Raw genomic sequence first — 13,240 nt, forward strand, 5'->3', positions numbered from 1 at the left:
AAGAAGGCGACTGGCCGTCTCCATGGGGATTTACTTCCCAGTATCCTAGTTACAGCTGCAACAGAGCTGCAGCTCACCAAGGTGCATCACTTCTGATAAGCGCCCACTCAGCAAAATCATTGGCCTTTGGCCTTCTGCAGCCTCGGTGGCTTTCAGCTATCTGTGCCAATGGAAAGGCCGCTTCCTGCCCCTGGGCTCCAACAGGGCTGCCCCAAACCTGGAGTCAGGTGACAAGGAATTATAGTCTTTGCATGAAGGAAATGAGGAGAAAATGGGTGCATTGGCCTGTAAAGTCTAGCAAAAACTCACCTCATTTCAGGCATCCATCACTTCCAACTTGGGACTTCTGAACAAACAGGAGGTTAAAACCTCATTCTAACGTGCGTATAGGGGAGCGTCCAAAAGAGTGTGCATCTTTTGCTGCCTTTATATATGTGCAAATGCAGTTATGTCAGTGACTGCAGCCACAGCATTACATGGGCTTGATCGTACTTGTGTAGTTACAGAATACACACAGCGGAAGCTTGTGCCCCGTGTATGTCAGCAGAAGATGTTCATGTGCAAGTTTGAAGATGGGAGCATATGTCTACAGAGATGGGGATGAGTGCTTATCTGGTTGTACTTGAGACATTTGTCAGTGACCTCTGCCAGTGCAGGGCTGGAGATGTGGGATATGTGTATCACCAAGGAAGAGCGCAGTATGGGAGCAGCTGAGTTTGTGTATCAAGGTAACATGAATGCATTAGCCGTAGATGTGTATGCAGGATGTATGCTCACTTCCAGAGTGAAAACGTGCTTTTCTGCAGGAGAAAAGATTCATGCAAACCTTCCTCGTGAGATATGCACACAGTACACCCAACACTACTTGACATCATCAGCGTCATTCTAGTTTTTGCTGTCCATATCAGCAGAACAGCTTAGGACGAACAACACAAAGGGACTAAACTCCACTCTTCATCTGTAGTTTTTCCAGGTGATGAATGAGGTGAATGAGAGGCATAAAGCGAGACTACTAATGCATGTACATGCATGAGAATATGTACTCCCTCACCTTCAGGAAGTCAAAGTTCTTCAGCATATGAGCAACCTTCTCAGCATTTCTGCCTTCATTGAGAAAATCCAGCTCCAAAGGTAGATTCTTCTTTGCTTCTTCCACCAGCCACATGAACTCAAAATCTGGAAAGATCTGCTTCACAACCAAGAGGAGAACCTGAGAACAATGAAACAGAAAATCAGCCACATGCCAGCTCCAAAGCCACACAGCTATACACAGTGCTGCCCTGGTAGCTACAAAAAGCAGATGCTGTTTTGACAGATTCATGCCATGTAACTTACAGACACCTCCCCCCTCCCCTGCCCCCCCCAAAAAAAAACCTTCCTGCACCCTAAGTGCTTGTAGGGTTCCTGCAGCAACATAGTACAACATATGGTGTCATGCCTTGATTCTGCAACACAGATTTTGGCTTGCCCCTCCACACAGGCACACCCATAAATTGCCTGATGGAACAGACACAAAAGGGCAGTGCTAGGAGCCCATCTGCCCTCTACCTAGAAATAAGTGAGCAAAGCCCTGAAGAAGAGAGGACAAGGCCAGATCTTGCCAAGGGAATACCCCTAAAGTGACTCTTTCCTGAGTCTCTAACTCCTCTAACTCTACAAGACACTGTTTGATTTCATTTGAACAGCCCTCAGATAATGCAAAAGAGGAATATCTAAAACTAATGCTTCTCACCTCTATGCCACTTCTTCCACTTCTGAGCAAGAATTTTGATGACACAGAAAACCCACCAGGCAGTTCAGAAAAGACAGTGGAGTTCAGATACAGGTGGTAGGCTACAGATCTCTAAAGGGCAGTTCTGGTCAGAGGTCAGAGAGGCATTTGCCCCTCAGTGTCAGCAACAGACGTCCTCAGCAACACTGAGGTGGTGTTTTCAAAGTACCGTGTCTCCACCAACTGGCTTTCTCTTCTTAAGGAGATTAAGCATTCAGTTGCATGTGGCTTTGAAAAGACCAGCCAAAAAGTTTCTGGAAATGTTTGTTTGCAGCAACATTTAATAAAGGGGCAAGTGACAGGCAGTTCTTCCCGAAGCAAATCAAGATTATGCAACTGGATGGCATAAACAAGGCTGCACAGCAGCCAAGCATGCTTTCTATTCAAATGAAGGGCAAGTTTCTCTGCCAGTGTCACAAATTTACAGAAGTTGACAATTTGGACCATATATTAAGAAAAATAATCTGTTGGGTTTTTTTTAACTATTTGAGTCATGAAACAAGAATAAATCTTAAAGCACAATCTACTTTTCTGTCCTTATCTTACTTGTATGCCCATCTGGAAATGAAAATCAACTTATCAGTGTGTGTTCCTGGACAGTTTCCCTTTCTAGATCTCCACCACTGAGGTGAAAACTCCTGGACTGCAGGAGGAACATTAAAACACATCTACAGAAAGCTCTTGTCATTGAAATGTGTGACAAAAAATAAATTCATGAACCGTCACTGCCCCTGTTCAGCTGTGCAAAAACATTTATTCTCCACCTCTGTCTCTACTTCTCTTATCTAAATGTCAGTACCAAACTCAATGTTCCTTTAAAATGTAATCACCAGGTTCCAGACACTATTGAATGATTTTTCTACTGTTATATCTAGAAGCATAAATCCTTTCAAATTTATGTCACCCAAATGAAATGTAACCAGCGATCTTCATGAAGATGTACATAAACTTTATAGGGGCTGCAGGATTATTTTATTGGTGCTTGATGTGAGAAAATTCATACATTGTTTTTCGCTTTCTTTAAATGCTCTTTCGAATCAATTTGCCAACTTGATCATCAGCAGTGACATACTTGAAAAGTATTTGGCCTGTCACTTTCCTGACATCTGTCTAACATATTGTTCTGAAACAAGTATTGATGTAAGAGCAGTGAGGGATCTCTCTCTGGATTTATCAGATGTTGTCCTGATTTTTAAAGAGTCAGCACTGACGTTATGAAACCTCAAGTGAATTTAGGAATTTTCCATCTAGGTTTTCCCATTCAGATTCCTTCCCATCAATCTCTAAAGGAGACTATCTCCACAAGTATTTCAATTAACCTCCTACCTAGCTGCAATGGCTGTCTGATTCTTAAAGGACCAGAACCTCAGGGGACATAATCCGTCCTTAAGTGAAGCCTACACAAACATAGTTCCATACAAGGATATGATGATGCATGTAAACCAAGAGTCCATAGGAGACCCTTTAAAAACAAGGCTGTATGTGTCATGTTGTGAGCTACTTTTGCATAACTGTGTGCACACAACAAATCTCCAGTATGACAAAACAGGATGTCTATAAAGCAAGGACAACGATGAATTGCCAAAAGGAAATACACTTTTAGTTTAAAGTTTCCCAGGACGATTAGTCTAAAACCAGAAAAAGCAGGAATCATTGTAAAATTATTTGTCTGAATATCTCTTAACGGTATAACCACCAATCAGAGCATCACAGAATGAGGGGAGATTTTTCCTCTGATATCCCCTGTTAAAAGCACAAACATCTCAAGGTGAACCTGGGTCCTGTTTCATTCATGCACGATCCTCTTATTGCCCTGATCTTACAGTCTTTCAATACTTTGCTCATCCTTGACTGCTCAGTGTCTGCTATCCCACCCCAAGCAGGACTGGCAGACATAATGTCTGCCAATAGGTGTGCATATTACTGCATAGTGGTGCTATACATACAGCGTATGTGTGCTTAGTAGGAGAGCTAAAAGCATTAGCATTATCACTTACAGACCTAATCCTTCCCCTGTCCTCCACCTCAGCTCCATCTCCATTTCCTGTTCCCTACCATACCACCGGCATCTTTGACTGTTCGGATGCAGTGCAATGCCACAGCTTTTCCCCAGTTCCTCCCTTCAATGGGCTGGACTTCAGAAGTTTGGGAGAAGCTACAGCATTGCACTGGGAACATGAGTGATACCCACCATTCAGGAGAGGAACTATTTCCTAGCTGAATCCCTCATTTGTTTGTCTGCCCCTGTTACGTGACCCTCTCCATATTTCAATGTTTTTGTTTCCAGCACGAATCAGGTCAGCTTTAGGGGCTGATCAAGAAACAGAACTGATCCCAGCAACCTCAGCCGCTGTTGAGACCATACTGAAATGTAACTGAAAAACATGCTGGTCACTTTTCCTTGGTTACACAGACCTGACTGCTAGGGAAACTGAGACCAGTTTAATCCACCAGCTAATTGGCACACAGGCAGTAGAGAGACATCTGGGGCTGACTGATTTTTAAATCTCAGAAGGACACTCAGATTTCATTCATGCTCACCGGTCTCTCCTTCTGCCCTCCTTCACTCTTAAACTCTTGTTCAGTCTCTCCATTCACACAATTGCCCTTACAGCAATCTTCACCAACTTTCTGTGTTATTCCTGTAAGACAGCACTTACCTCTGTGGAGGTTTCAGAGCTACAGGATGGTGTTGGTACAGCTGCTCACGCTTTGGGTGAACATGTACCCCAAACATTTGCATGGCAACTGCTCTCTAAGTCAAAGTCAAGGGGTAACTTTACCTCCATGAGCAAAATATCCTTGGAGCTCTGAGCTTGGACCTTTGGGTGTTGGATTTTCACTGCTACCGTTCTCCCATCTTGCAGCACTGCTTTGTGCACCTGGGCTAGTGATGCTGCTCCCAAGGGTGTGTCCTCAAAACTCATGAAGAGCTCTTTTATCTGCCAAGAGAAGAGAAAAAGGCATTAGCTTGGGGCGCCAGAAACTATCCCTTCGTAAAGCCCTGACCACAGGCCAGTAACAAGTATGCACCAAAGCTGGACAGGCTCAGCCCTTTCATCCTGCCTGTGTCCCCTGCCTGATCCCTGTCATTGCTTGGCTTCCCAGCAAAGCTCGCCAAGGAAGTGCCTTGAAGATGCTCTGTTTATGGAAACTTGTGTCAGAGCCCCAGCAGCACATTTCATCTAGGACATGGAGTGGCCAGGCAGCATCTGAGGTACCCCTCCATGCTATCCTGAAAACAGGTTGGAGCGATTATGGTCAGCAACCTTGGCTATTACTGGGTGCAGTGGCCTACGGTTGTCCCTTTTGTGTCATTCTTTTGCAGCTATTTAATACCGCCCACCATCACCCTCCTGAAACATCACAGTGCACGCTCCCATCGATTACAGCAACATCAGCCAGCTTACATGGTGAAGCCAGCACACGACCAGGAGCTGGACTTGTTGGATTCAAAAAATGCAGTTTACACCTATTGCAGTTTACACCCGTCACTTGGCCTGAAAATATGTTTTATGTGACTGACTTTCTCATGCCTCAAATGAAATTGATCAGTACTCTCAGCTCAGAAAAAGCACCAGATGGGGCCAGCAAAGCACTTTGTGGGCCAGAGAGGAAAGTTTCAGCAGCTCTGGGCGTGTAAGTCAGGACTAGACTATAAAGAAAACTGCAGATTAGGAAGTAGATTCATCAGGGGGATGTTCAGGAAGCAAAAACCTAGACAGATGTGGCTGAGGCAAAGGAAGACGGGCGAAGGCCAGTCTGCCCTGCATAATGCAGCCTTCTGCTAGAGCCCCTCAGTGCCGCCCTGAGGACACTATCACCACCGTAGTGTGGTATCACTCTGGCTGCCTAGCCAGGCCCCTCAGCACATTTAAGCCCAGAGGGGGTGTCAACATGGTTATGTTGCTGCTTCTGGCACAGAGCTAGTTCATGTAACGCTGGTCAAGGGTTTCTGTCCTGCTCTGTATAGCAAGGTGCAGACAAGCACTAAGATTTCCAGAAGACTCAGCAAAGGGAACCTTCCCCACCATCTCCTTGGGCTGGACTGATCTCGGGTGAGCAGCTGAGAAGCCTGTAATTTATGCAGCAACAAAAAAGAAAGAATGCCAGTGCATTTTTATAACCTGCTTTTTAAAAGGTAATTAAAGATGGGAGCTGCAGCGAGCTAGTAATTAAATATGAATAAAGACTTTCTAAGCAAAGTCTTGATGCAAAGTGTTAAACGAATATTCTTTTTGCTGACAAGGAGGAAAAACACTACACAAGGAGCAGCCTGTTCCCTCCTGCAGCTGCCAGGGAATGAGCCCCCTCCCACACCACCGTACCCCTTCTCTCCCAGCCCCTTCCACAGAACCCTATTGGTAGCAACAAACTGGAGCGTTTGCAGCAATTAGATTCCAACAGAGACTCAGCTGCCTCCAATAATTCACTAGGAAGGTGCCTTCATTTATTTATTTAATTCCATTTGGTCCCAGCAGCAAAATCAATTAAGCAAAACAACTGCATTTAAAACCAACTAGTTACGTGTTTTTTAATTACAGCAGGTCCATAATTCAAACCTATTGATATTCCCATCTCAAGAGAGAAAGGGTTTTTCTCTCCTCCCCATCCCTTTCTTTCTTTTCTCTCTCACTTCACCACATTTAGGGATTCTTGTTTCAGACTAGTATAAAGAAGCACCTACAGGACGACAGATGGCTCAGGGGATTTGTGTTCAAGACAGAGGGATTTCTACCCTTCTGTGAAGTTTGTCTATCAGACAGAGAGACTGTTAAGGGGAAGAGACTCAAGGCGGCCAGGAGAAGCATGCTGGGCTATGAGATCCCTAAGGAAAGAAAAAAATCCAAACAGAGAATTTGCTACATAAGGTCAAGCTGGGGTTTTCTTTCCCTCTTCCACTACCCTACATCCTCATATTAAAGGGATGTACCCTTTACAGAATACCAGCCAAGATCACTAGTCCACCTGTCATTAAGATGGTAACATCCTCTAGAGGTTAAAGCTCAGAACTGGGAGTTCATCGGCCTGAATCCCGTGTAAGGTACATTTATTGTAAGACTGCATATAAATTGGATAGAATTCCACCTGCTCTGGATTTCAAAAGCTTTTAATTGCCTACGCTGTCAATCCAACCATTTTCACTACTGCTGAATGCATGGAGGAAAAAAGAAGCTGCACTTATTCCCTCTGGCAGGAATAATATATACAATATTATTACGCGACTAAGTTTTCTCAAGAATACCATTTGAAGAAAGCTGTCTTGAGGAATTTTTTGGGCAGAAGGATTTCATTTAAAATCCTGTTATCAAGAAGAGGAAAGCCAGGTTAGCAGTCACGTCCATTAGAGCCAGCCCAGTGGCCCTGCTGCAGCTCAAGGGGAAATCTGTGCGCCCCCGCGGGCTCCAGGCCAGGGCAGCAAGGGGAAGGACTGCACCAGGGTCAGAGAATTGATGGCTCCTCCAGGAGCAGAAGGGTAGAGCGTGCATATGGGGGAGGGAGCAGATCACAGCCAGGCCATTACACGAGCAGGTGTGAGGCTGAGATAAAGCAGCAGCACAATTACGGCTGGGCTCCAGGACCCCACTTAGCAAATTGCCCTCATTCATTATGAAATTGTCCTTTTGCAGCACACTGGAGGCAGCTAGCGCCTCTGAAGCAGGCTGCATGTCCCAAAGAGGCAAAAGCGAGTAAGAGGCTGCATGACATGGAAGCAGAGAGGGGGTGAACCAGGCTTAAGCCAGGCTCCCACACTGCGTGCCGGAGCATGGGGCTCCTTCCCTAGGGAAGGCACTGCACCCATTTCATGCAGGTGAGGGACTTGCTGGAGCAGGCTGCAGGCTCTTGATGCTCACAAGTACCCAGTTAATAAGGACCCTTAACAAAAACTCTATCCATCATTTCCAGGGTGGATAATTAGCAAGCAAAGGTCTGGGACGGCCTTGGAGCCCACCTGACACGGTACTTGAGGAACTCTCAAGCTTCTTTCAGGCCACAGCTGGTCTCAAAGGGCCTTATCAAATTGGCTGTTACCATCTGTAATCCTGGCAGGAGATTAAACAAGCACAGTTTCCAGACAGGTTTAATAAAGGTTTAAAAGAGAGAGAAGGAACTTTAGGGTTGCTCTTTGAAATGAGCGGGACAGCCAGCTGCAGGTTTACAGCTGCAGAGGTGAGCAGCGCCCCTGCACACGGTGCTTTCCCTCATTAGCTTGCTGTACATCCAGCTGCCCAGCGGGCACGTGCTCGACCAGCAAATGAACGTGTCATTGTACTTTACTGGTTGGAAACACAGCCCTGACTGTTTAATTCTAAAGAACGAAGCTTGTTTAATTTAAAATATGCAAAATCTTTTCATGATTGTTGGTATTAGTATTCATACCTTAGGGAGCCGATATAAAAGCTCTTACAGGATCTATCTACTTAGACGCTTATTAGTATGTATTTGTGCTGAGGTTGCACCTAGAGACTGTCATTAGGCCCAGAGTGCCATTATAGGAGGTACAGAGCCACTGAGGGCCCTGTACAAGCTCATAGACTCCAGGTGTCCCAGGTTGTCACCTACAGGCCTCCTTGTGTACTGAAGTGCCTTCCCAACGCACACACGGCTCTGCCCAAGTTTTGTGGCACACGCTAGCTGATGCTGCAATGCTGAGCACCAGGACGCCTCAGAATTTTTTGTGAATCCCGTCCTTAAACGCTTAGGAAGTTACTGGAAGTCAATTGGATTTAAGCTCCTAAGTCCTTTCTGAAAGCATTGCCTTACAGGACCTGTCCAGCATGTTCTGAGAAGTCTTTGGCAGAGCTAGGATTTAACCCAGATATCCTGAGTTAGAGCCCGGTGTCTTAATCTTCAAACCATAAACGTTAAACATGCATGTCTTGCTAGCTAATTTCTTTTGAAATATATTGCCTCTGAATCCCAACCTTTTTATATCCATGTGCTGTAGCAAATGATCTAATATTACAGCTTGGTTTCAACCTGCCTGCTCCACAGAGAGGTGTGTTTCCTTCACTCCCCAGAAAGGCTGCTAACAACGTACCCTGGAGCAGAAGCCTAAGTCATGGAGCCTCTTCCTGGCCCAACACTACGTATCAGCAGATGGATGTCACGTGTCAGCTGTCTGCTCAGGACGAATTCAGGCTGCAGTGAGATGCAGGATCACTCATGCCGTTTTTTATTTTTAACTAAAAGCTGAGACTTTCTAATCATTGGAACAGGTTGCCCAGGGAGGTGTTTAAGAAAAGGTTGGATGTGGTACTTTGGGACATGGTTTAGTGGGTGATAGTGATGGTAGGGGGATGGTTGGACCAGATGATCTTGGAGGTCTTTTCCAGTGTTAATGATTCTGTGATTCTCTAATTGGAGGTGCCTCAATGCTCGGCCCTGGTCAGCTGGCAGGCTGAACCCTTCCAGCATGCTGCTCCAGACTCCTGTATGTGGTGCAGCCAGAATAAATCTAAATAAAAATCTTTTGCACTTATGCATCCTACCCAGGAGGTTTCCAGCAGAGTCCAGGGTGTTTTTGTACTGAGCCAGTACAGTACAGGTGGGTGACAGCACTGTACAGGAGACTTTCAAATGCTCAACACTTCCCTGAGAGAGTCCTTCACCAAAGCATTTGAAAACTGCCTTCAACAACTTCTTTTTTTCAAGGATTTTAGAGGACTGTTTAGTGTGGAAAGAGAGACAATGGGGAGGGAATGTCACAGGGCTCTATAAAATCACTTCAGTCATAGAGAACAGAATTGGGAATGTTCGTTTGCTTTGTAGAAGAACTCAGGAGCAGCAAATTGTCAATTAACACGCAAGATAAGCTGACAGCAGGATTAAAACCAGCAAAAATAAGTATTTTTTCCCCCTACTGTTTAAGTAAGCCATGGAACTCATTGCCAAGGGTGTTATGAATTCCAGAAGTATTCCAGAAGTCCAGGTGGGTAGAAAATCCAGCACAAATTATTAAACACCAAGATACAGTCCCTTGCCCAGGAAATCTCTAACCATCAGATTAGGAAGCTGGGAGATCATACCACGTAAAGTTTAATTGTATGCCCGCCGTGTTTTTACAGCCTCAGACTCTTGGCCAGCACTGGCTATGCTTAGAGACAGAGCAGTGGCTTCATCTCCTGGTACGAGTACCTCCATCGTTATGTTCTTCAGAAGCTCTTCCCACCACACTGACCAGTCTCGATGACAGCAGGATGGAAAACGAAGGAGGTGTTTCACCTGCTGCTAGCCCGGGGCTCAGCTGCTGTTTGACAGCCTGGAAAGTTACTGACAGACTGTGGAGTTTCTAGGAGCGCAAAGGGTGCGGGCGAACAACAGCTGGAGGTGGCTCGCTCGCCAGGGTAAGCTCTAGCTCTGATAACACTGCAGCTTCATGAAATGCCTGTCGTGCAACATTCGGATAATAAAGTTGCTGTTGGAACCAAAAGTACTGTAAATATGCCAGTATTAAGCATAAATATGCCCATATCAGGGAACTGTGCCAGAGCCTAGCACATCTGGAGAAAACTGCAGCAGAAGCTGAAACCATCTCAGCCAGAGGCCATCTGTAGATACTTCCCTGTGCTCCTCAGCTTCCCCAATCAAATCCACTCAAATCCATCGACAAACTGGGACCCGAGGGTGATGATGCTATTCTCTTATCCCCAAAAATCAATGCAAACTGAAACATTCAAAATCTCCACAATTTCACAGCAGATGTCCTCTTATGATCACAGCATGTTGTAATTGCTCCTGAGCCCTGCAATTTTTTTATATTTGGAGATAGCAGTCTATGAGAAGTCCTGCTATTTCTGAAGGGGTGACTAGGCGATACACGATTAACTTGAACTTCTTACCTCAGAGGCCATGATACAACAGGGCTCCTTTAACAAACAGGATTGGGTTTTGATGGCCAGGAGCAGCTTTCAGCCTCCTAGCATTTGGATGCCAGGCAGCAGCACAGGAAGATGCACATGGGGGAGTGGCTATAAATCATTTCAAGACAAAGGGGATCATACAGTTGGGAGGAAGATGACAGCAAGAGAGGGCTTACAGTAGGCAAATTTTGCACATCTCCTTGTGCTGTGATTCTCCAGGCTGGATTTCCTTTGACAAGGTGAATTGATTCATCTGTTTTTTCCATTCCTGATAGAGATGACACTGAACATTCCCCTCTTGATCATGGCTCTACGGATGGCAACTTGCTAAGATAAGTGAGCCCAGTCTGCAAGAACCTTCTCAGATTTACACAAGGATCGTGCCGTCTCATAACCTCCCAGATGAAACATCATTGAGCACTGTGATAATGGGATCTGTGAGTTTGCTGGAAGACAGAACCACACATACCACTCTGGGAACAGAGCAGGTTTCCCAGGGAAGCTCTGGGGGCTGTAGCTGCCATCTTAACACTGCCTAGGATAGGGTCCCTTCTAAGTCATGTGGCAGAATAGCTGAAGAGTTACTCAGCTGTAAGCCTGATACAACATTTCTAAGACTCATGGCTCCCAGAACTTTTGGAATTCTTTTTATTGACACAAGGACTCTATTGCTCCCAAAACGCCTTCCCTGGATGTAGATCCAAGGGATGTAAACCTCACTGTGGACTGGTCACCTTTTCAAGAACATACAGGTAACTGTCCATAGCACCATGGAATCACTGATCTCTGCAAGACTGCAAGACCATTCTCTAGGTATGAGAAAATGTTACCTTGGAGTACAGCAAGCTACTTCTCAGACAGCAAACGACATTTTATTCCTATTGCTCCAGCCTCTCTATCCCCTCTATGAAAACAAAATGTCACAGTGTTGCTCCAAGAATTATTAAGACAGCAAAAACAGAAAGATTAGATTTATCGCAGCAGACAGTGGATTATGAAGAATAATTTATCAAATGTCAGAACAAACAGCCCAGAATTTATAGGAGGCTTTGTTGAGTCAGTGAAATCTGATTGGACTTCTCCCCACCTAATGAATGCCAAGCCTAATTGATGGTTCCTAAATGCATCTGTCAAGAATATGTATTTATTAACTCAGTATTTTTAATGATATTGTAGATATATGCAGAATACTGGTTTCTTCTGAGTGGATTCCATGGTGTTCATATTACATATACATGTAAGTGTCCAAGTATATAGAGGTATACGCTGCATTCAAATGAATCCAGGCAACAGAGACGTGTATTCTGACGCACTGAAACAACATACGGCTTATTACAGAAAATCCCTACAACTTTCAGTGCACAGGAGGGAAAGCAACATGGTCCTTCTCCAGGGGAGACATGATGCACATTAAGCTCAGAAGAGCTGAGCTCTAACATTGGCTCCCCCGGTATCCTCCTGTGTGATGCTGGGCTACACGCCGTTGCAGAGCTCATGCCCAGATGACCAGAATTAGGGCTGTCCATTCGGCTATAAATCTGCTCTTACCAATTTCTCAGGACCGAAGCTGTAGCTTTAATATCTTTTTTAAACCTGTCTGCCTAATACATATACAACAGTTGTCACACAAAGAGCCACTGACATGTAACTTCATCTGCCAATGGTATAAGTTTGCTCCTGGCATGCGAACCACTGCTAACTTGGTTAATTACTGCTAACACTGCACAACAATATCACAAAACCACTGAGGGCTGTCCATCGACCAGTCTTCTGGGAAAGGGCTGAGATGAAGCTGGAATATGAAGTTCATCTTTTCCTGTTCTCTGTACCTTGTACCACTTCGGTACTCTACAGCCTACTGGCAGATATACCACTGAGAATCTTCTCTGGGATCCTATCAACAGTGCTTCCCAGTCACAAAACCACCAATGTTACAGAAGAACTCTGCAAAAGGAAGAGTCCTTTATACCATCATCTGGAAACCAAAGTATGTCCACTCTTCCACTGCCCCATACCTAGGATCTTGCCTGTACCCTGTTCTGCTCACCTACCATCCTAGTTCTGTAGTTTCTTGTGACTAGAAAAGCAGCAGGAAAGCCTATGTTAAGACACCCTTGCTTTCATCTCATCCATCCACTGAGCTGTACAGCAACAGTACCAGTCTACTTGCCATAGTAACTTCAATTGTTAGAGAGCCATACTTTGAGGAAAAGCACCTTTTATTCCATCCCTGATTACTCCTGCTTAATAGTCTGTGCTCAGGCTCACACACAGTACCTTCATTCATTTTCCCGAGTTAAGTCAGATCTTAAGACAAGATAGATCTGTATGCGAATATCACTCATGCTGGATCGAAACCAATCCCAGTGGTGACAGCTCCACAGGCAGTAACAGCAATGAGAAAACAGAGCTGATGCACATCTCCTTAGATCCCACCTGAGAGCCTGAGAGGTGAACGTCATCTCCTGTCTCTCTGAAAGGGGAGCCACTTACCCATGGCTCCTAAAAACAAGCCAAAGCCCTGGAAGACTAGCCAGAATACCTTTAAACACTGCTCATCATGATAATCCAGATCAAATGGCAACCTCATTCTTCTCCAAGTTTT

The 13,240-nt window shown here is 45.1% G+C and overlaps 1 protein-coding gene across 5 annotated transcripts in view; it reads right to left on the bottom strand.

Moving 5' to 3' along the window:
- Positions 1–13,240, bottom strand: part of ADCK1 (aarF domain containing kinase 1) — an 88,354-nt gene that overhangs the window by 19,435 nt on the left and 55,679 nt on the right. For all 5 annotated transcript variants that reach the window (XM_040559131.1, XM_040559134.1, XM_040559133.1 and 2 more), the window contains 2 exons: positions 4,555–4,713; positions 1,052–1,210 (listed from right to left, as the gene is read on the bottom strand). In XM_040559131.1, coding sequence (XP_040415065.1) covers positions 1,052–1,210; positions 4,555–4,713 — 318 coding nt within the window. The remainder of the gene's footprint in view (positions 1–1,051; positions 1,211–4,554; positions 4,714–13,240) is intronic.

The sequence above is a fragment of the Cygnus olor genome, chromosome 5 (assembly GCF_009769625.2).
Source record: "Cygnus olor isolate bCygOlo1 chromosome 5, bCygOlo1.pri.v2, whole genome shotgun sequence".
Classification (NCBI taxonomy): Eukaryota; Metazoa; Chordata; class Aves; order Anseriformes; family Anatidae; genus Cygnus; species Cygnus olor.